The 24,669-nt window shown below is 40.0% G+C and overlaps 1 protein-coding gene across 1 annotated transcript in view; it reads left to right on the forward strand.

Moving 5' to 3' along the window:
- EPDR1 (ependymin related 1) overlaps positions 1-22,232 on the forward strand; it is a 35,831-nt gene extending 13,599 nt beyond the window's left edge. Inside the window, exons 2-3 of the mRNA XM_030444647.1 lie at positions 16,812-17,020; positions 19,808-22,232. Of these exons, the coding sequence (XP_030300507.1) occupies positions 16,812-17,020; positions 19,808-19,998 (400 nt within the window). The 3' untranslated portion in view covers positions 19,999-22,232. The remainder of the gene's footprint in view (positions 1-16,811; positions 17,021-19,807) is intronic.
- Positions 22,233-24,669: the final 2,437 nt, after the last annotated feature.

Consider the following 24,669-nt stretch of genomic DNA (forward strand, 5'->3'; position numbering starts at 1 on the left):
AGACTGTATTTTGTTGGTCAGTTCTGGCCCAGAGGGAACTTCCATCCAGCCTTCTGCCTTTCCCCACTGAATAGCTCCTTGTTGCACTAATAGTTGTTTGGCTCCTGAATCCCCCTGTGCTGCTGTCCCCGTGTCCATGCCAGAAGAGCAGAAAGGACTGGATGCATAGGTTGGAAATAGCCCCTTATCAGTCATCACCACTGTGGATGAGAGTCAGTGGTATGCACTGTCATATTGGAAGAGTAATGAGAAAAACACCAGTAGTATGTGTAGCCGCCAAACTACATGTGTATAGCTTATTTCTTTTGCATAGAAAACAACTCAAGGTTGAGTGATCTTGGGACATTATTAATTTATTGTCTTCAAGAAAAAAAACAAAACTAAAATTTTGGCAGCTGAGAAGATCAAGATTATCAGTTATCATTGATAGACACCATATTATTCTAAATCTGGAGCTTTGTCTTTTTTTTTTTTTAATAAAAAAATAACATGTTTCAAAACTTAATTCAAATACATGTAGAACTGCCTGTCTCATTCAACACAAGTACCCTTGAAAAGCCATCTAAAAGCTACAGATAAAAAAGCACAGAAGGCTTCTAGAATTCTGGAAGAGTAGTAAAAATCTTTGTTGCTTCTGTCTTTTGGATCTAGGAAGGCTGAAACTGTTTTACTCTAGCTCCTTCCTTAATTATATATATTAAAAAAAAAGCAATCTCTTCATTGAAATTGAAATTGTTTTTGACATGAAATATCCAAGAAGTGGCTTATCCCTAGGTTCATTAAACTCATTTGCCCTTCTCAAGTGGAAGGTAATATTGCATACTTACTGGATGTCTTATTTTCTACATGTATTTTTTATCCTGAGGACAGTTCATGAAACATGATACTGTGACTGATAGCAAAACAATGCAGAAGACCAGAATTAACCACATGTATTGCAACATCCCATATTAAGGCTCTTTGTGATGAACCTTATTTCTTTATTCCCTTTAAAAAATAACATTGTAATCATAGAGTCACAGAATCATAGGATGGTTGTGGTTGGAAGGGACCTTAAAGATCATCTAATTCCAAGCCCCCTGTATGGGCAGTAGCACCCTGCATCCTTACCCTTTGGTCAATTGAATAGTTCACAAGTAATTAATCCCAAAAATGGCTTGACTGACCTGTGTTGATTGACTTCTTGTGCAGCAGTGTGCACTTCAGAATCTCCTCCTTTATAGCTCTTGACAAATATTATTTCATGGTTTTGGGTGTATGTTCCAAACACACTGTCAGCTGCTTTACTGGAGTTAGCAGTGAAGCAGGAAAAGTTTTATGACATCTGTAACTAATATCCCAGGTTGTCTGTTGGGAAGAATGCTGGGTTTGAATAATTTTTTTTCCTGAGAACTAATGTATTTTTTCTTGAGGTTTTAATGGAGTCAGAAGAAAAGCCTTCCCCAAACACCTCCATAGAATGGTGCCACTTATCTGCAGGATAAAGAGCTCTCCTTTTGTCCTGGTTTGTTCTTATCTGAGCTTGGTACCAGTTACAGAGAAAAAATGGTGCAAAATAGCAATGACAACAACTGCTTACCAGACATTCCACTAAAATTTCAGCCTCCTGTGTCACCCATCTATTTCTCTGTCAGCTCCCTCACTCTCTGACTTAGCAAACAATATCTGCTGTCCTCCTGTCAGCTCTTTGTGGGAATTCATGGTGAGGGTGCTGCTTCATCCAAAAATCAGATGTCCCAGTAGGTAAGAGAGTTCCTAAAAATGTGGAGTACTTGGCATTTGCCATTTGTTTTGATGAAACCCTACACAGAGAAGCTGGTATGAGACCTATACAACGCTTAGCTCCTGAATAGCTGAAAGTTTCTTCTTAAGTAGTCTGTTTGCATGGAAACCTGTTCTTCGTATGGAAACCTGTTATTTCAGAAATGAGTCTTTCTGAGGGGTAATGGCCAGGTTTCCTCCAAAGTTTTCCAAGGGCAGATTTGTGCATGGCAGTACTGATGGCTTTTAAACACTCATGTGAGGCACAGAGTCAATGCAGTGACCACAGCAAAGAAAGATCCCATTTTTCTTTCATTATCTCCTAATACCATTTACAACTGTGGTTTTATCATATTCAGATACTTTTCTTGCCAGGAAACTTAAGATTCTGCCATACTTTTAGGCAGCCAGCACTGGAAAGTTTACTCATGCTATGCAGTTACAGTAATTCCCGGAGTATGTTCATTATTTGGAAGGCAGAGTTCCATACACAATGAGGAATTCTTATAATTAGTTCCTAAATTAATGTATCACTATTAGATCCAGATTTGTTGGCCTTCATCTTCTATATATAAAACATATTTTGATTTTTCTTATCTGTGGTGGCATCTGAGGACTTGGATCCCTCCTTGTATCCCTTTAAATACCTGTGCCCAAAACCACACATGGATTTGCAAAGTCAGACCTGGTCTTTTGCCCTGCCTGTCCCAGAAAAAAAATTCAGAGAAGCAAATTTCAATAATGGGCTTCATAAAGTCTGAAGGTATGGCATCTCCTGTGTGTCTTTGTAGAGGGTGAAAAGAATTAGGGGGCACAAAAGGAGAGAAGGGTATGAGAGTGGAGATACCCCTTGCATTTTGTTTATCCGCCTTGCTATCAAAAACTGAAACTGCAAGAGGCTGTCTGACTGCCTCAACGTAGCAGAAGATGAATGACTTGCTATTTTTAAACTGATCTGAGCTGTCTGTCTCCAAAACCAAATGTAAGCATATAGGTAATGATTCTCAACACCTTTTTATACATTCCTTATTTATTGACATATTTATCTTAGTTTTGGTTGGTTCTATTGCTTTTAAGAGTAGGTGATCTCACAAGAAACATACCTCATAGATGGGTTCCTAAATCCTCAATGTAAGTAATCTAGTTTTCTGAAGTACAAAACAGTTGGACATGAGAGATGGAGGCAGAATTAGGTGTAATTTAGGCATGTTCAGGGTACCCAGTCTTCAACATCAGTTGTTCAGATGTAGTCAAGCCAGGTAAAAGTGATGGCACGGAGGCACAAGCTGCTGTTTGAGGCACTGCCAAATGTAGGTACCACAGCTGTTTAACTAGAGCCTGGCAAAGGAATCCATGATGGATTAAGTGGGATCTCCTCTCTTCCTGCGTTTTAGAAGTCTAGCAGACCTCTGAAACACAGTTTAGTTCTTGGAATTTCCTTCCTCTGAAAGAATGGAAAAATTAACTTACAGAACTACTGTTATGTCTCTGCAGGATATGTATTGTAACTGAGATGCTTATATATATTCTAGTAATATTAACTATAAACATTGTTCAGTGTGCTGTGTCCCTTGGATTACTACTTTTAACCACAAAAGTGTTCTCTAAATATCCTGTATTCTCCTCCATGTTGGCAGAATGATTTATCTGCTCTTTGCAAGTGCCATACACCCATCTGTAATCAGTCTGGCCTTCATAATTCATCCCTCCTAAATATTTGAATATAGTTTCATGGTGTAAAAATCCATAAATTATATTTGTGTTTTTGAAAATGTCACTTAGAATATTATTTAAAGAGGGAGAACATATCATTACAACACATTCATAGGAAATTAGTGTTACTGTACAAGCAAGCATAAGGTATAAAGACAAAAACCTGTGTAAACCATTAGCTCAAACTGTTTATACTGAAGCAACTTATGCAGAAGATAAGCTTTGAGAGACCTGATTGCAGCAGCCTTTGGCTACTGTGCCTTTGAGATACACCAGCTGAGCAGAGGGCTGGGGCAGGCTATGAGAACATGGGCTTTTTTGTTGGTGCAGAAAGCCTTTTCCATCCTCTGTTGCTCTGCTTGCTTCAGCAGCAAGGCCACTGACACCCATGGAGGGTGTCTGGCTCTGCTGGGAAGGGCTGACCCGTGTCACTAGGGATGCAGTCAGGAAGGGGACTCAGGGCAGAGAACTTCATGCCCAAAGCGTGGCAGCACTAATAAGGAGTTTGCTGGAGGAGATGAGACCGTGTTGTCACAACCAGCATGTTATGAACTAGCCTTGGCTTGCTGATAGGTAAAGCTTTAAGGGTATAGAGGATTTCCAGGGTGAAAAAAGTGATGTATCACGCAGGTCTACTCTTAGGATTTCATCAAGGCCTTTGGGCACACCTGTAGTGAAATGAGGCAACCAGGTGCCACTAATTGCCAGGGAGTGGGCATGAGCTTGTGTTAAGCCCACCTGTGCCTGGTTAGGGCGGGCCCCAACTGCGCATGAGCAGTGCCCTAATCAGGCACAGGTGGGCTTAACACAAGCTCATGCCCACTCCCTGGCAATTAGTGGCACCTGGTTGCCTCATTTCACTACACACACCTCCACCCAGATGCTTTTTGGAAGAATTTGTTAGCAGCAACCGAATCACCATCTTGGCAGGAGTGAGTTTCCTCTATGCTTTTTGCTCCTCACCATCTCCTTCCCTCAGGAATCACTTTCCTGTTTCTTTACTGAGTCCAGCTACAGGATTAATGTCATGCAGAGAACCTGCATGTACCCCAGGAAATACAACAGACCAGAAAGCAAATGGATAAATAAAAATTCTGCAAAGATTTCTCATAAGCGAATTAATTTTTCTGAGTTGCCATACTCTCAGAACTAAAGGATTTCCATAAGGTTAGCTGTAGAAAATGACTACATAAAAAGGATTTTGTAATGACAAAAAGGCATTTCAAATAATTTGAGTATTTGTAGTTAAGGATATAAAGATACTAATTACTTTGAATAAAAGCAGAGCACAGGAACTCTGTAAAGAAGAGAACAAGAATCCAGAAAAATCCAGAATATTCGAAAGTCAGCTTAAACTTGCAGAGTTACACTCTGGGAAGCTGAGAGTGCATAAAACATGTTATGTTTGCTTTCAAGTCGCCCACTGGAGATAAGCTGATAGTTGTGCTAGATTTTAAACATTTTTCAGCTTCTTTTCTAAATGGAACACGTAATAAATACCTGATCTAACATCTGTAAAAAACAGTGAAAGTTTTCTGGCTGCTTTCAGAGGGCTTTGGGTCAGGTTAATGTGTAATTTTGGAGAAGGAGTGATACAGCCAGATTTATCTCTAATTACACAGCTGGTAGATGGAAATTATAAACAGCAGCAGGTACATGAGGATCTGCTCTTGCGATGTGGAAAGAACAGTTGTCTCTTGACAGCCAGGGGAAACATGAGAGATGGGAGGGAAGATCTGATGGGCTGAAAAGTTATTTCTGCTACTACACTTCTCTGGGGAGATAATTCAAGAGTTTCTTATGTGGTCTTTGAATTAAAAAAAAATCTGTCTACTGATGTTGGGCATCTCGATTTTGCAAGGGTTACACTGATACTCTGAATGATAGAAAATATTTAATACTGTCCCTCTGCAAATTTGTCTTGTTCAAGTATTTTCATGCTGAACATCCAAAAAAAGAAGCTGTTCAAGATCAGTGGTCAGTTTTGAAAATCTTGGCCATTAAATATATAAAATGATGTAATCAGAAACAGCAAAAAACTGTAATATGCAAATATGAGATACTGGGCAAATTTTAAATAATTATAAAGTAATTTCTACTTTAAAAGCAAGAGTTATTTTTGTATTTGTTATGGTTATAGGAATGATAAAGGAAAATTATTTCAGCACGTACAAAAGTTCTGAATTCATATTAATTAAGAAAAGCTCAAAGAAAACAGTGACTTTCTGGCACTGTGTGGATGCCATTGGGCTCCATGTCAGGAAAACACCCCAAAATTAGGTAGGCATACCTGTTTGTAAAGACTTCAGTTTGTCTTCGTGTCAGATGCTAAATGGTAAAGCTATTTCTGTCATGTTTTAAGCAGCATGGGTAGTCTAAACATGTCCAATAGGCCTAGTGACCTTTTCCTGAGTAATGGAAAACTTTCAGCTGTGCCAGAGCAGTATATTTATACCAATATTATTTACAGGTCTGGCCTTCCTTGCTACTACTTCTCAGGGCAGTTGTTGAAGGAAAATAAATGTGTCAGGGTTTTAATACAATCAAAATGGTTATAAACATTCCTAAAAACAGAGATGTGTTCTCAAGCATGCTTGCTTTATCTGATGGCTATTTCTTCAACAACTGTTTTTCTAACAGATGAACTGAGATGGTTCAGCATCACAATGCACCAAAGCCTACTCTTAAAGCACGTACTCAATAATTTGAAGAGAAAGGATTTGAAATCCACATTAATCTATTAACTATTTATGCGTTTGCAGTTCATCTGATTCTTAACATACTGAGGTCAGCCAGTTTCTTGTGATGCGTCATGGATTTTGCTTACAAAGGATTGCTAAAGGCAGAATACGTGTGTCAGCTGCTGAAAGTCCCCCAGAAAAAGCAGAGAAGTTGTGATTTACTTGACAATTGTAACAACAAAAAGCACAATGACTCAGTAGAGAACCCAAAAAAAATTAAAAAAAAGTTTTGTGAAGAGCAATTTTAACAGATAACTCAACCTTTTAATTCTTCCCTTTGAAGGGTGAGCGTGTATCACTTGAATTCTGTCTCCTCAATCCTGATTTTAGACAGTATTTGTCTTTAACTCATTTAGCTACTGAAAACAATGTGATGGTATAATGAGGGTTTTCTGTAAAAGCAAACAAAGCTGAGGTCCAGTAGTGAGCAGGACATGGCACCATCCTTCAAATCCCCAGGCTTGCCATGTGAAATAAAATAGAGGCTCAGCCCTCTACTGAGATTCCTTAGGGAGTGTGCACAGTTGCCACCACTGCTTTTGAGGTGTCTCAGAAAGTGATCCCCAAAGGTTGTTCAGCATCTCTGAGCAAGTAGCAGTGGCCAGTATCCAAGTCACAGAACTGACAATATCAGGACTGATTGATTAAGTTTGTCTGTTACCAAAAGACATGAGCAGCCATTGATATTTGCTAGTCACCTACATGTAAGGCTAGGATAGTCTCCAAGTCACCATATAACCTGTTTCTCCAACCCAGAGAAACAAAACTTTATTTGGGATATCTCTGGAACCTGGTGTTCTTACTAGTTCTTATAAAAGCTGGAATGTAACAAGGCATCCATGCAGATGTTTTTGGAGTATCTCGTAAGTAAGCTCTCCTTGCTGAAAGTGATGCTGTTTTCTTCCAACACTACCTTCAGTTAACATGGAGAACAATTGGTATTCTTTTTTTAGCTTTTTATATTCTGGATAGCTTATCATATGTCCTGCCTCAGTCTTCCTTTTGTAGACTAAACATGCTCAGTGTCTTCATGGGTCCCATTTCTTAAAAAACACACCATTCTTGCTGTTCTCTGGATTATATCCCATCTGTTTATATGTCCCATTAAGTGTGGCATCCAAAGCTGGGAACAGCATTAGCACCCTGACCTCATCTCATTACTGTGGCCTTGCCTTTCTAAATCATTACTGTGTACTGTGCCATGTCTTAATGGTATGTGTTCAGAATGCCATTTTCTTTAGAACTATGAAGCAATTAACATCTTTCCCTAATGATATGTTTTCTTTCACATACATTCCTTTCTTTCCTGCAATTATTTCATTTTGCACACTTTCAGTCAGCTCCATCTGGACTTTCAAGACACCAGCACTTTGTATTTGAATATAGTAACTTATTTACTCACTCACCCAGCAAACAATATTACTTTTGACTGATAGCTGCTGAAGGAAGAAGAAAAACACCTGCACAAAGACGTCTGGTGGAAATGAAGTTATTTTTATTTTGGAGCTGGGGAGGGAGAGTGAAGTGCAGTGCCAGGACTTCAGGTTGGATTTATTGCCAGTGAAGTGAATCTCCATCTTTCACAAAGTTTATTTAAAAATAAGCTGTATTTAGATCTTTGGATAAGGATGTTAGAAAGTTAAAGTGTACTTAGTTTTCAAACTGTGTTGTCTGATTATCCTAGCTGGCCTGACTTCCAGACTCCCTTGAAAACTGACCTAGTGTTTTTTGGTTTTTACATTGGACAGATATCTGAAAGACCTGAATCATCCCTCTAAAGGAAATCATTGCAGGTGGAAGATGGAAATCATTACATCTTGGGGCAGTAATCTGGTAAAAGCACATACCCTTACAAAATTTTCCATATAAAAGAAAGGTTTGCTCCATCACAATAGGGACTTACTGTTCAAAAAGAAAATCTGTTCCTCTGGCTTCTTTGTGATTGCTTTTTATACAGGAATGCATACTGAAAAGGAACTAACGGGTCAAGTATGTGTGTGAGGGGATTTACAATCTGAAGGAAGGGTAATATTAGATCTCCTGAATTTAATGTAGTCCCTCTTCATGATATCTGAAAATTCTTCTCTGTTTAAACACAGAAGTTAAGATGTGGAAGAAAATGCAGTGCCTAGTCCTATCTGAAAAACTGGTGTTTATTTTTTGTTAATCTTTTAATCCAAAGGCAGTGTCTAGAAAAGGGAGATTACTTAACTTTTTAATTTAACTATTCATTATTAGGGACCTCATTCTACTTTGTCTTTCTGATGTGCAAAATACATATTATCATATTGGGGCAGAGTTAAGATCCAATTGAATATCCCATCTCTGATCCTGATTCAGAGAAAAGTGTGAAAAATCCAGATAAATCTGGGGAGTAGAGGTAAAATTAAAAAGAGAAACAGAGGAAATCTTTTGTCTTTAGTTTTTGTGTTGTTGTTTTTTTTCTTTTTGGAGATACTCTCAATCACTGTAACCATAATTTTTCTGTCACTCTCTACATGTTAAATTTCTTCTCCCTTTTTCTTACATTTTTTTCAAGCTCATAGAGTGCTTTAATACAATTGCATGCTCAAAAGAGCATTTCCACATCTCAGTTTAGAGCATGCAGTCTTTCAGTTAATTACTCGCCTTTTGACAAAAAGATGAGAAATACAATAAATTAATTACAGTGTACATCTATAATTTCCCTTCTTATTATTCTGTGCTTCCTACATTTTTTTAGTATATAATGAGAGGCCTTCCTCATTCTTTTTTGGTTTCCCCTAAGCACTGCTGTGATTTTCCAGAAACCTTTATTATTATTATCATTATTGTTGTTGTTATTATTATTAATAATGTTCTCAAGGCAGCAGGGCTTCACTGTACTAGATTATTTGACCAAAACAGAGCAGGAAAATAATTTCTGACTACAAGTATACTTTGATATCATGTGGTTCTGCTAGTATGTACCATATTCCCTAGGAGGTGATTCTGTTGGTTTGTTGGAAAGCATTCTGATATTCTGGCCACATCATCTATTCCTTTCTTTTTTTGAGCTATGCTCTCTACTGAAGGCTCCATTACTTACAGAAACACATGGATGCTCTCTTAAATACAGTGCACCTTATAAGCCCTTGCAAAACACAACTCCCTTAAACACAATGTTTTATAGTTTTCCCGAATTTCAACTTTAATTAGGCTGCGTTGTTCTCAGGGATGGAACCTGGTGGATCAGACTGATTATTAGGGAGTGTCAAACAGACAAAAAAGAACAGCAAGGAAACATTGTTCTTGATGAAGAACTTAATTGCCCTTAGTATTTGCCAAAGCAGCTAATCTAATTTATTGGGAAACAATTAAAAGGCTAATACGTTGCATAATTTTTTTATTGAGTGTCAGAATTAAAGTCATAAAAATATGTAATTCTTTAGCTGGTGTAGCTTTGAATTGCCAGCTTTTGATTCCCATATTTAAGGTTTTCTTTCTGCATGAAATTAATAGTTAACAGGACTTAAACTGCCTCATATTCTCTACTTTGAATACTGGTAGTGCTGTTAAGGTTCCTCATATACTTTGCTAATTAGGTACCTGATTCAAGGGGGTTTCTGGCTTTGGAAATAAAAAAAAAAAGTCCTTTACTGTCTGTGAGTGATTTAAGTCAGACTAAAAAATACTGTTTTTACACAATATCAGATTACATTTGCTGTCACATGCATTTGCACAATACTGTATTTGTACCATATACCATAGCCCAACACCACTGCCAATCATGAGAGCAAATATGGTAAATTACTGTTGTTGTTGAGGTCTGATACACCAGAAGAATAACACAAGTCTGAAATTACCGAAAACTTCATGGGAAAGAGGAAAGGAGTTCCCAGAAATATACTGGAAAACGAATGCTTCTCAGTTTTGAAAAGAGCTCGCCAGAGCTTTCCAAAAGCAGATGAATGTTCTTAACCTGATGAGTGTTTATCAACTGTCTGCATGTCTGCTTGGCAGCTTCACTCCCTTGAAAATGTTCTTAATCTGAACAGCTGAGAAGATGAGGTTTTGTAGTCATCCTTCTAGTAAAGGTTCTCATTCTCCCGGTGCATCTTTCTTCAATAATAAATGTGTAAAAAATAATGATATTGTCGTGGGTAGGGTATCAAAAGCATACAAGATAACTGAAGAATTACCAATTGGCATGTACCTGTCTGTGCACACTAGAACAGATAATTTGGGATATTTTTAGTCAAGCTTCTGCTAGGTGGAATTGTCTCTAAATTTGTTCACAGTGTTCAAAAATTCCTTTTTACAAACAGAACTGGCAAAGAAATACATAGTAACACAAAGGCAGATAGATGCTTCAAGCTTTCAGTTAATCTCAAAAGAGAAAAGCAAAGTTAGCTTTGGAATAATTTCAGTGACCTCAACTTGATACCTTGAAGAGCAAATACTGTTCCCTGCCGAGTAATGCAATGTCTCTGATACGAATCATACATTAAATTATGCTTTCATTTTTCAATTTCTGTATAATACTAAGTAATACAAGTCCTGGCTAATGTGACTCGGAGTTCGAAGGATGGAATAGTTGCAGCTGGGAAAACTGAATCAACAGGTTGAAGCCTTGGATGCATGAAACCCCATATGTCTTTTTACAAGAACCATTGTTGTTCCATTGTTCTTTGTGGCAGGAATTGTGGTTTTGTTCTTTGTCAATACAATTCCTCACACAGCTGGTTCATGATTCCTGATTAGTGTGTCTTCGGTGCTACAGCAATCAAGAAATAAATAACGAGAATAGCATTTTAAGGCTCTGGAAGTCTTAAGTTACTTGTCCAAAGCCACAGAGCAAAACAATGCAGAGCCAGATTTAGCACACAAGGAATTTCTTTTACCCAGTCTCAGCCTCAGACCATTATTTTGCTTCTCTCTAGCAAATGACCTTGTTTGATGTGCTTTGATACATCATGTGGGTCTTGACATGCCACTGCCAGCACTTCTCCTCCTCTGAGTCACTACAAAGCCAACTACACAGCAAGCAGCTCCTTCCTGTGAGGTTTCATGCTCACGAGGAAGGCTTTGGAAGTGCAGAAGTGAACCCTGGGAGCCAGGCAGATGTGTTAAGTGACGAGCAGGATCCTAGCATGCATCAGGGCAGACAGCTGGGAAGGGCCTCAACATAGGGAACGTTTTGGCAGGACTCAGTGAGTACCTGAAACAGAGCTGATTGCATGGTCTTAAATCTAATGACTTTTTGTGCCCTGAAAAATGTTAAGAAATAATTCATTGCTTTGAACTGCATTTATAACATGCAGAACAATAATCCAAGTCATTAAATAAGTTTATTTAAGTCTCATAGGATCATTGAATCATTAAAGTTGGAAAAGACCTTCAAGATCATTGAGCCCAACTGTACTACAACTACCACAACCACTAAACCATATCCTGTAGCCCCACATCTAAACACTTCTTGAACACCTCCAGGGGTGGTTACTCCCTGGGCAGCCCATTCCAATGCCTTACAATTCCTTCACTCCAGGTTTTTTTTTTCCTAATATCCAACCTAAACCTCCTTTGGCACAACTTAAACCCATTTCCTCTCGTCCTATTACTGGTTACTTGGGAGAAGAGACAAAAGTGGCATCTCCACAACCTCCCTTCAGACAGTTGTAGACAGCAATAAGATCTGCCCTGAGCCTTCTCTTCTTCGGACTAAATAACCCCAGTTCCTCAGTGGCTCCTTGTACAACACACCCTTCAAACCCCTCACCAGACTTGTAGCTTTTCTCTGGACATGCTCCAGGATCTCAATGTCTTTCTTATGCTGTGGCATCCAGAACTGAGCACAATACTCAAGCTGAGCCCTCACCAGTGCCGAGTACAGGGGCACCATCACTCCCCTACTCCTGGTGGACACACTGGTGTTGATAGAGGACAGGATGCCATTGTCCTTTTTGGCCACCTGGGAACACTGCTGGCTCATGTACAGCCATCCAGCCACTAGTTCTCCTAGTTCCCTCTCCACTAGGCTGCTTTCCAGCCCCTCTTCCCCAAGCCTATAGCATTCCTTAGGATTATTGCGACCTTTGAGTTTCAGTCATTTATGAGGGTCCAAGACTCTGCCTGTGTGTTCTCTGGACTGTCTCCTTGGAGACACCTTTATCTCTCTCCCAAATTTCAGGAGGAATCTCAGAGGTAAGATGGTGTTTTCATGCACACGCCTCACAGTATTCTCTCAACGCAAGTGCTTCTCCTCAGTGGTTGTGTGGGCTTGGTATTCTGTCCTTGCGTTGACTTCAGTTGGTCTCTTATTCAGAAAAATTCCTTCCCTAGCTTGGGAAAAGAGAGCCCTGAACTCAGCATGTGTCCCACATGTCTGACATGATTACTTCCAGCAAAGTCAGTGGAATTATTTGCCCAGGATATGCTCCAGTGTTAAGACTTTTTTTAAAGCATAGGAGCAAAAACCATGTTTCTGTCTTAATGTGCTGGAATTGATCCATTTTCAGGCACAGACAAAGGGAGTATTAAGGACCATGAGTCCTGTTAAGGGTGTAGTGTGCAAAGGATGGGAGCCATAGGACAGGGTAGGATGGAATAGGATAGGAAAGGAACTGAAATAATCAGGCAAATAGGGTAGCTTGTCCAAATAACTCCTCTGTTTGAAGGTGCCCAGTGAACAGGTTGGAGTTTCTTGAACTTCATTCAGTTTAAGGAATGTAATTATTTTAAAAATAATATTACTTGTGGGCACCGGCAGAAAACAGGTTTGCTTTTTCTGAAAAAAACCTAAACTAATTAAAAATAATTTTGTCTTCTGTTTCTTTTCCAAGGCTTATTTTCAGGAGTCTGTTCTTCCTCTCAGACAGCCAATGAAATCTCAGGCACCTAAAATAAATAGAGGCAGTATACTTAGGACATGGCCAATAAAAAAAAAAAAAAAGAAAGAAAAATGAAAACCAGGGAAATTATTTTTAAACATTTCACTTTAAAATATACTAGATCGTAATTTTTATGTTCATGCATATTTTGTTATTAATGTTGGCTGGTAAACAGTTCTCTTTATAAAACAACATCTTAACCATTCACTTTTCATATGCAGTTAATCTCAGTTTCTGTGCTTGCTGTTTCCAGGAAACACTCAAGAGCTGTAAAACTTGAGTGTGAGGTTGAATCAGGGTTGAATAATAACCATATAAATCATGTTCACTGCCTTTCCAGGGCTACCAGGCACAGTGAGCAGAGCCACAGTCTCTGCAGTTCCCATCCTGTGCAGATGGAGCTGTAGCACCATATCATACAGCTGGTGTCTCTTCCACGTGTGTTCCCTGTGCCTCTCCCAGAACCATACATGGAGCTGGTGGAGACTCTTGCTCTGAAGAATGGGTGCTAGAGAGATGTTTGGTGATGGTTTTGATTTGTTTGGATTTTTCTAATTTCTTTTTTCCTTCTTGTTTCATAATGCACATCTTGCTGTGTGCATGGGAGATGGCAAAGTTAAGAAAAAGTAGGGTTTTTTGGGGCTGTGGCCTTCCTTCTGCAAGCATTAAGGCCATCTGGTGAAGTCCCAGTGGCTCTCCAGGTGCTGGAAGTTAAATGCACGCATTTGTCAGACTGAAGTTTGAGGCAGTGTTCATTTGGCACATGACCCTCATGCAGTGGTGTCAATTTTTTGACAAAATTTAGAACGAAAGATATTTATTCCATGAAACAATTAGGAATTCTGAAATTATAAAGAAAAAGGAAACGTGCAAAAAGTACTGCTAAAAATGCAAGTAAACTATCTGTGTGATCCAAGTTTAAAGTAATATGTAAAATTAAAAGGAAATGTAGTTGTTTAAATTTTACTCCCAGTAGTTTGTAGTTTTTTGCTTGCTGTTATGTTGCTTTTCAATATTTTACAAAATAACTGTAGTATCACTCCAGTAGCTCAAACACACTGGTAGACTCGTCTGTAAGGCATTCCCCAGCCCACTTTTACAGTAGCTGCTGGGCAGGCAGCTGAACAGTAGTTGGGTCATTACAGCCTGCTTCCAAACACATAAATAAGTGTCTTTTGGTGTTCTTGTGAGTGTGTTCTCTGTACCAAAGTGATATAAAAGTTACACATGCCCTTACATTCATAGAATCATAGAATCATAGAATTAGCCGGGTTGGAAGGGACCTCAGAGATCATCTAGTCCAACCCTTGACCCACCGGAGCAGTTGCTAGACCATGGCACTGAGTGCCACATCCAGTCTTTTTTTAAATGTCTCCAGGGACGGAGAATCTACCACCTCACCGGGCAGTCCATTCCATAGCCTAATCACCCTCTCCGTGAAGAAATTATTTCTAATATCTAACCTAAACCTCCCCTGGCACAACTTAAGACTGTGTCCTCTTGTCTTGTTGAAGGTCGTCTGTGAAAAGAGTCCAGTTCCCACCTCACTACACCCTCCTTTCAGGTAGTTGTAGACAGCAATGAGGTCTCCCCTGAGCCTCCTCTTCTTCAGGCTGAACAGCCCCAGCTCTCTCAGCCTCTCCTCATAGGGCCTGTGCTCGAGTCCCTTCACCAGCCTGGTTGCCCTCCTTTGGACCTGTTCCAGGACCTCTACATCCTTCTTAAACTGAGGGGCCCAGAACTGGACACAGTACTCGAGGTGTGGCCTAACCAGCGCTGAGTACAGGGGAAGAATCACCTCCCTGGACCTGCTGGTGACGCTGTTTTTGATACAGGCCAGGATGCCATTGGCCTTCTTGGCCACCTGGGCACACTGCTGGCTCATGTTCAGTTTCTTGTCGATGCACAGGTTTGGGTTTCCATAAGGAACCAGTGGATATATACTGAATTCTTCAGTAGCACATCATGACCGTGGAGACATTGCCTTTGACCAAGAAGATGGCAGATGAGTTTAGGTTTGTTCAAGTTATCACACAGGCAGGAATATTTTACGATATGGGCAGAGCAATATACCTCAGGGAAGCTGCTACATAAACCTGCAGCTTGTCAGCCTCTCGGTGTGTGAGTCACCTGTGGGAAGCTCCTGGTGACTGAGTCCCTCACACAACGTGGGACAAGCTGCCTCCTCTGTTGTGCAAGGTCTTGTGTGAGGCATGCCCCAGCTTACCTCGTGTCAACCCCTTCTCCCCTTTTACATTCTTTGTCACCCCTCAGTTTGGCTAATGCCATTCAGCCTGCCTGCCTTCCCACACGTGTTGGATAAATGACCCTCTCAGGAAGTGGTGGGAATGTTGCTTGGATCCTTTTAACTGTGCTTAGACACTTCTCGTAGTGTACCATTTAAATGCCTCTGGTGTCAGTGCTAGGGGGAAGTAATTCCTGTCTAATGCAGTTGTGTAGTGCAACAATCAAAACTGCAGATTGTTTTGTTGTCAGCCCTATTTTTTGTAAACTCTACATCCTTCCCAAAAGAATGTGAAGAGTGTGAAGAGAAACATTCAGGAGTTGGAAAATGCCACAGAGGATGTCTCCTCTTTCTCTTGTGCAGTATCTCTTCAATGCCATGTATTATGCACTGTCTCTCATGAGCTTCCCATCTTGCTGATGGCAGAGGATGAATACTGTTAGGGGCTACCATCAGGTAGAGTCCAAAGCACACCCACACCTTTTCTTTTATTCAGGAAAAGGAGGCAGGATGAATAAGCAAGGAATTACATGTGGAAAAAGCCACTGTTACAGATAGGCAAGAGGAAGCTGTTCAAGGGAATTAATACCATCCCTTCCTTTTCCCTAGAATTACTACATAACAGTAGGCTCCAGCCCAAAACTTGAGCTGAGATATTTACAGGAAGCCTCTGGCACAGCAGCAAGGTTTCAGTGTTGGGTAGACTCAGCTACTGTAACCAGTGACTAATGAAAGTATCCATGAAGAGGTTTATTATTTTGCAGAGCAGGACTTTGTCACTTCATGCTCTATAGAAGATGGTATTTAAATCTTTATTAACTATCCCTTTTGTTGACCTCACCATCTAGTTCTCCCTGTCTCTGTCTGACTATCTTGCTCCTTTGCTTTCTCCTTGAATTACTTCTTGAGTCCAGAAACTTTACCATCAGACTCTCAGTTCTGCACTTGGGACCTGGACCCTTCACCACCAAAGCTACATGGAGGAACATCTGTGAGGATGGACTCTATCACAGACAAAGGCTCTACCACATTCATGGGGAATTGAATGTATCCAAGCCAATGCAAGCAGATTTTTTTGAAGTCTTATAATTTAGCCAAATCTGGACAATTTTTAATAAAAACCTTTCCCCTGCCAAATTTCAAGTCCTTTCTCCAAAACATGGAGGCACTGGAGCTTTTTAATGAAACAGTTATTAAAAAGCCAAAACAAAAGTAGGAATAATAACATGTTTTTCTCTCAGTTGTTCTCAGAAAAGTTGTTCTGTTGTTCTCAGAAATGGCTGAACCAGTTCATCCTGATTTATTTATTTTGGAAAGAGTCAGATGAGACAACCTTTCAGCATGGGAAATCTCAGTCCAACTGATCAGTCTTTCTCCAAGTTTGGCAAAGTTTAATGCAAGTGAAAATGGTCTTATACTGAGAAGTCAAAGACAATGCTCCCTGCTTAGTATAGAAAAAGACTACAGTTAATAACTGCTTTTTTTTTTTTTTTTATCATTCAGATTCTTTGAGTACATATTGCTCTACAAAGATGCAGTGATGTTTCAGATTGAACAAGTTACAAAGCTTTGCTCAAAGATTGCTCTGACAGAGCCATGGGATCCATATGATATTCCTGCCAATTCAACTTATGAAGATCAGTACTACATTGGGGGACCTGGAGATGAAGTTATGGTACAGGAATGGTCTGACAGAAAACCAGCCAGGAAATGTATGTGCATCCTTTTTTTTTTCATCTTAATAGTAATGGTTGTCTCTGCTACCCAGGGAAAAATAAAATAATTCATGTTTCACCCTAGCTTTTCATATTTTTATAAAGTATGCTGGAAGAAATAATAAATATACCATATGCACAGCATGTATTTTTATTATCAATGCATTTTATTAGCAAAATGTTTCATATTGCAGTAGAATCAAATACATCCAAGGGACTTGATTGTATTTTAGCTCATACTGTACAGATTTCAACCTGGAACAGTATAATTTTGTGTCTTAATCCAGCAATCTGTATCCAAAATGTATCTAGAGGAGAACTGGCACTATAAAACTGGAGTGTGCATAATGGAAACAAAACAGGTGTCAGTGTGTGTCTACACACTGTTATCAAATGTTATGGAGTGGATCCAACACACCATTCAGCAGCAATGGGCATCCTTCACAGGCACCTAAGTTTTGGGTTCTGCTACATTAGCAAGAAGCATCTTTTTGAAAGGCTTAGTTCTGCACTTTGCAGCTGAACACCCGGGTCATAAAGGAAGGCTGAATTTTTCAAGGTTCAATGTATCAGGTTTTGGATGCATAGCAGGTTATTGGCTTCAGTTTCATCTGTGGTTTACTGATAACCCAGAAACATATAAAAATAATTTTCAAATCCCCATTAAATTTATAGGACTATTCAGCTAATGGCCATACTTAGAGTTATAAACACCTACTATACAGGTTTGTTACGAGCCTGAGCATTTAGCCAGGGGAGGGAATATTTCTTTCTTGAATGAAAGTAGAAAAAATGAGGTAGAAAATGAAGTATAAGTTCATTAGACCTCTGTAAACTGGTCAGTATATCTTTTGGTATTCCAAAAGAGGCAAACTATCACTTGCGCCAAGAATATTGGTTTTGAGATCCAGTATTTTTGGAGCTCTTACAGAACTTAATAACCAAATACATTCAGTTATTGATGTGTGATTTTTATCTTGTAGTATTTTGTATCTACAGTGCTTTTCTGAATGATCACTCAAAAAAATAATGTCTTACAGTTGTCTACCCATCCACCTTTCAGCTACTATTGGCTTGAATTCTAAAAACTATATTTATGTTGAAATTATGGAGGTTCCAGTACAGATATAGGCTACTTTGGCAACATCGTATTTTACCTTAATTTTTTTTCATAATTCTGATAGAAGACTTACTGAGGAAAAGAAGCCTCCATTTCTGAATACTCAAAACCAAACTTGTTGAGTTCAGAATATTTTTTGTATGTTAGGATGCCCTGGGGGGGTATGCTCAAATATTATTCAGCTTTCCATCCTTTCTTTAGCTACTGTATCTGTGTTTCTTGTCACGGCTTATCTATTTCTGATAAAGTGATTGTGGTACAGCATATGACACAGGAGGGGAAGGACAGAAAACAAGTATGTAAGTTTTTTCTGCTGAGTGAAAGAAAATAAGCCTCCTTGGCTCTGAAAAAATGTGTGACAACATCCTTCAGATTGATTTATGACTGCAGAAGGTGATTTTGTGCTTTAGCCTCCTGAGTTTGTGCTGTCAAGAGACCTGAAATGCATAAAAGAACTGAATGAAGTGACATACGATGGAAGGGGTAAAGAAAGATCAGAAGAGGCTGCAGGTGGTTAATAAAAAAGTTATAAAAGTGAAGGGTATCCAAAGTAAACGACTGCAATGGTACTGACTACAAAAATGGCATAGTAATGAAAGTAGAGGTGATAAGAGGGAAATAGAGCAAGGAAACATCTCTGAAGTAAGCACATTGTGGAATTAAACTGAAGTTAAAGAAAGGGACAGACTTGGTACATTGCATGTAGTGTAGTCTTGAAATAATGGACTAGTAGAAATGTTTGAGAGGGATAGAAATTTTTAAAATTAACATGATAAAAAGATGGTATCAATAGGTGATGGTGGACAGAAGGAATGAGTTAAAAGAAGAGAGGGAGGCAGTGGAGTTGTATTTAGGAATATTCCTCTTCTAATGAGACGAACCCTCTGTGCTTGAGACAGAAAGATGGCAAAAGATGAACCAAGTCTGTGTTTATTTGGATTAAAGATGTGGTGAGTATCATCAGCATGAGAATGACAGCTAAGATTATAGAGTACCAAAGCTGTGGAAGCAAGATGCTATGGCTGCCAGTTCTGGTACAGAGGAATCTCCAGCACAGCAGAGGACAAGTGCTTCCTCGGGTAGGTAAGCGCAGAACTTTCTGTGCATGGGAAGCAATCAGCTGTCCTACATAGTTGGGAGGATTAAGTGTTTTAGAGTGTCAAAGGCTATGTTGAGAGTCAACATTGTGAAATGGATCACAGATTTTCAGTAATCTCACCTTCCAACTTGTCAGGAACAGAGTGTAAGAGGAAATATCCCCATGCTACCCAAACTGACAGCAACAAAATTTACCTTCTGGAAAAATAGACCATTGCTTTAGCAGTAAAGTGAGCAAGTGCTGACATGGAAGTGGCATGAGATGAGGGAAATCAGAGCACAACAAAGCAGAAGTGAAGGTCCTTCCATAGAGGTATACCTGAAAGGTGATATACCAGTGCCTTGATGATTTGAAATGTGCTTAACACCAACATGTTCAGGTTTAAGATCACTGTGGTCTAGTATTTGTTTTGTGGCCTTTCTTGGTATTATCATACATAAACAGAACTGTGGGCAGCTCCAGCCTGCAGGCTTTGCCTGAGGGTGGCCATTTTTTGACTGACACCATCATGACACATTCACTCATACTTCTCATCTAAAGCAGTCATGTTTCTCCTTGGTTTCAGTGGAATCCTGGGTCGGCGTTTACACAGTCAAAGACTGTTACCCAGTACAGGAAACCTATACGAAGAACTACAGTGTGACAACCTCCACTCGCTTTTTTGATCTCCAGCTGGGCATTGCTGACCCCTCAGTGTTTACCCCACCCAGCACCTGCCAGACAGCCCAGCTAAGGAGGATGAAAGATGAATGCTGATTACGGACACTGGCTGCCCTAGGAAAACAAATATTAAACAAGGGGATGGTTATTTGTAGTCAGCTGCTGATGTCTTAACCTGATTTTTCAAGCTTATTGTTGATCCTTCGGGAACAGTAAGTTTTCACTTGGAAGTGTATGTAAACATTTAGCTGAGTAAAATATGTGACACAAAAAAATCTCTTTCATCACATCTGTCTACTCAGTGATGCACTTGCAGTATTATATAGTTACCGTTATGGTAGTGTTTATAGATACTATTTATTTAAACTGTGGCTGATTATCCTTTTTGAAAGGTTTCATTATTTATTTTTTTCAAGAAGACAAAGCATAAATGGTAACATCTAGAAGGAAAAGCTAGATTTTATTTTTGTTGTTGTTGCTTCTGGGGACTTGAGTGAAGCAAAAATGTGTCCTGAGTAGGACCTCATCCCTAACTGAAAAATGCTCTGTTTTGAACAATGCACATCAAAAGTAAGGAAATTCATTCTTTGGTTTTGTTTTGCTTTGTGGTTTTTTTGTTTGGATGGTTGGTTGGTTTTGTTTGTTCCTGCTGTTCAGGAAGCTGGTAGTCTAATGTTTAGGATGTTTTTTTATTTCTTTCTGAAAAGCTGCTGGAGTACCTCTATTTATGCAATGCTAGCTGACATACAGAAAATACTTTTCGGTTTCTTGGAAGAATAGCATGAAAGGAAGGAAAGGTGAGAGGGAGACCTCCCCCAGAAATAAAGCCAAAGTTTTCTTAAATTCATTACACTTTTTGTGCAGTAGAGTGCAGTGAGACATTTTTCAGTCATTTTACCTTAGCATCCACTTTTCAAGGCATTGCTATTTGTTACCTATGCAAAGTGATTGAGTGATTAAGAGGTACTGCACTCTAAATGGCTTCAATATTTTGTAACTATTTCCAAAAGCCTTTCCTTACTCAAAGGGTATGAAAATACCTTTAAAATCCCAGATAGAAGTGACAAGAAGCTGTTCTTCATGCATAATTAGTAAAGACTTAATCAGTGTTTACAAAGTTCCTGGCCATCTGGACCTAAGGAAAGACAGAGCTGTGTGACCAGTGGGAGGAGGTGGGAGAAGAAATAGGAGGGAGAGGTTTTAGATGTCTTCTGCCTGGTGTGATTTCAAGGCACTTCAATTGAAGCAGAAATGACAATCTTGCTTTCTTTTGCACCCACTCCAATGATGCCTGCCATATTTGCTGTTCAGCCAGCGTTTCAAAACTTATCATCTCCACATCCTTTCTGGCAGGAAGAGTTTCTTAAGGAAAATAAATAACTAACCAAAACAAGCACAGGGAGTGCACATATTTTGCTTTAGAAAAATCAAACCAAATCTTGATATGCCTTCAAGCCCTCAGATGTGTGGCATGGTGATGAGGTTTGCATTTTTACCAGTAGAAATTTATTCTCTTATTCTGTAAGTCAAGGCATGCATTTTATTTATTATTTGCAAATATGTTTAAAGCCAGATTCTTGTCCTCTTACACATATGGCATAGCTTTTTGCTCCAGAACTTGTCTGCTTGAAAGCAGTGCACCACTGGGAAATTTGGTGTCTCTGTAGGTGAGATGCTAGGCAGGCATTTAGTGCTTTTTATGTAAGTGAGTGGTACAGTGATTATTTCACTTTTACAGTTGTGGTCAGAATGGCATTTTGCTTTGCCTTGTGCCTGCTGAAAGCATATACACATACCTGCTAAAATGTAGGTAGCTAATTTAAACTTTTCTGTCAGACATGACTTATTTCATTGAAACATGCTGCTGGAAAGAGGGACTGGGTTTCCTTGAATTTAGAATGCATTTAGTCTGTACTCGCCCTCTGTATTTTTTTGTGACAGTCTAAATGCTAACTGCATATTGTTCTCATTAGGGCAATGATTAAAATGCATTTCTTAATATCAGTGTCTTATTAGAATCTGGAAAACATAATAAAACTGGATAGCAAACATGAAGCTGTTTGGGGTGACTTTGTTGTGGTGGAGGAGATAGCTGAGTAATCAGGGTGTTTGAATTATGTTTTGCTGACAGTGATACCATTTCTAGCAATAACATTAAAAGTTCCTTTAAATATGAATTTGCAAAAGTCTGGTACACAGAAGTGCTTTTAAAATGTTGCTGTAACCTACAGGGCAATTTTAAACGCCTAGATATGTACCTCTAAAACAATGCTGTTGTCTTCTTATTTATGCTCTGCAAAAATAAAGAGTTTTAAAGAGATGCCAAACAATAAAATTTTTGTATTTTAAAGGTTTTTTTTTTTTTTGTGGTTTAAAGCAGATAGGAACCAACTATTAAGTACAAAATGTGTATGCCTTGTTTATTACCTGCTGTGGTTTGTTATCATGTACCACAAGAGACACTGTGTCTTTTTGTGACTATGCCAATGACTCAGTAAGAATAAGCACAAAGAAAGGACATTAAAGTCGTCATATAGTGTGCTGCCACAGTAAAGTAAAAATTGAGCTTTCATATGTGTGGTAGTCTGGGGAATTAATTTTTCCCAATTATGTAGGTTGAAAATTAAGAATAAAGTTGTGTGTACATGTCTTTGATTGTATGCTACTGGGTAATAGTGACAACACCTGGGGGCTGGATATCCTGTCAGACAAAGATGTTTTTGTGAGATTTCCAGTGTTTCCTGGGTTCAGCTGGGCCAGAAATAGTGCAAACATAGATCTGCCTGCCATATTTTTGTATTTCAGGCTTCGCTGAAAGCAGGATGTGTAGAAACACAACATTGTTTTATTTGAAGTTAACCAAACATTCCTGAACCTCAAAACAGGTTAAGTTTGAATTTGGGGAGGAGATCTGGGCATTTGGTTCAGTTCCTGTTTTAACAGTTTGCTTAACTCTAGTAGTAGGGCCAGGTTTTGCTGCCTCAGTCCATGCTGCACACCATGGAAGTGCTGCCATTTACCAGGCTGTGCCAGCTTTCATGAATGTAGGAAGAAATACAATTACCCATAGTCAAAGAGAGCCTTAGACAAGAAATCTGTAATATTCTTATTTTGGGTGCAATATTCTTATTTTGGGACACTGTAACAAAACCAGTATGTTTTTCACCTTGAAGTTCATTTCATTCTAGTGTTCACACTTACTCCTTGCAGCCTCGCATCTCTTTTCTCACCAGCCTTTACTTCCCAGGGTCAGTGAATTGCCATCCCAAAATTGTAGTGAAATGAGGCAACCAGGTGCCACTAATTGCCAGGGAGTGGGCATGAGCTTGTGTTAAGCCCACCTGTGCCTAATTAAGGCGGGCCCTAACTGCACATGAGCAGGATTAGGGGTCCAATAAAAGGTAAGGCCTGAATTCACAAGCTCAGCTCATGCTGGAACTCACAACCTCGGCATGCTTGGCTTTTTACTGCTTCTCTCAGCACCGCGCTAACCTGACTGCGCCCCTGGAGCTTTGTCTCAGCACCGCGCTAACTTGGTTGCGCCATCAGAGCTCTTCACCACTAGGGTGAGGCTCGAACCCACGGCCTCAGCATTGCTCGGGTTTGCTGTATAAGTACCGCGCGCTAACCGGCTGTGCCACTTGAGCCTCACCCTAGTGGTGAAGAGCTCTGATGGCGCAACCAAGTTAGCGCAGTGCTGAGACAAAGCTCCAGGGGCGCAGTCAGGTTAGCGCGGTGCTGAGAGAAGCAGTAAAAAGCCAAGCATGCCGAGGTTGTGAGTTCCAGCATGAGCTGAGCTTGTGAATTCAGGCCTTACCTTTTATTGGACCCCTAATCCTGCTCATGTGCAGTTAGGGCCCGCCTTAATTAGGCACAGGTGGGCTTAACACAAGCTCATGCCCACTCCCTGGCAATTAGTGGCACCTGGTTGCCTCATTTCACTACACAAAATAGTGTTTACAACCTTCATTTTCAATTATTTTGGGAGGAGTTGAGCACCTACGGAGAGGGAGAAGAGGGGAGGGGAGAGGAGAGGGAGAGGAGATGGAGAGAAGATGGAGAGGAGATGGAGAGGAGAGGAGAGGAGAGGAGAGGAGAGGAGAGGAGAGGAGAGGAGAGGAGAGGAGAGGAGAGGAGAGGAGAGGAGAGGAGAGGAGAGGAGAGGTTGCGGGCCTCATCTGCTCCCTGCTGGGGTTTTCCTATGCTTGCCTAGCACTGATAAGCACCTTTGATGTTCCTGAAAACAGCAGCAGCAGAGTTTCCAGCTCTGCATTACATACAGCCTGTGTCATGCTGAAGGAGAGGGTTGGGTTTCACCCTCTGCTCTAAAATTATCTTTAAGTCAAGGCCAAGTGGCTATGTTTTCAGTGGAGAAAGCATGCCCTCTTCCATTGCCTCTGCCACTGCTGTCCCAGCCAGGCTGGGAGAGGTTCGTGCCACCTTCCCCCATCTGGGGGTCTGTGACAGACCCCCAAGGCAGTGACTCAGTGCTCCTCATCATGTCCCTTCTGTCCCCTCTCTATTCCCCACTCTCCAGGCCAAAGGTCTAGCAAGGACCTCTCTATCCCCAATACAAAGGGCTGTCAGGTCTTCTGTACCCTCCTATGGGACTTGCAAAGGTGAGGGAAAAGCTCTTCCCACCATTATGCTCTTTAGAAATTCATTTTTATATAGTTGCTTCAGCTGGTTACTTTCTTCCTTTTATGAGAGAGGCTGCTATTAATTTAATGGGGCAATTTGGCACAGGGATGCTGAATCAGCATTTTT

This window comes from Calypte anna, chromosome 2 (genome assembly GCF_003957555.1).
Source record: "Calypte anna isolate BGI_N300 chromosome 2, bCalAnn1_v1.p, whole genome shotgun sequence".
NCBI lineage: Eukaryota > Metazoa > Chordata > Aves > Apodiformes > Trochilidae > Calypte > Calypte anna.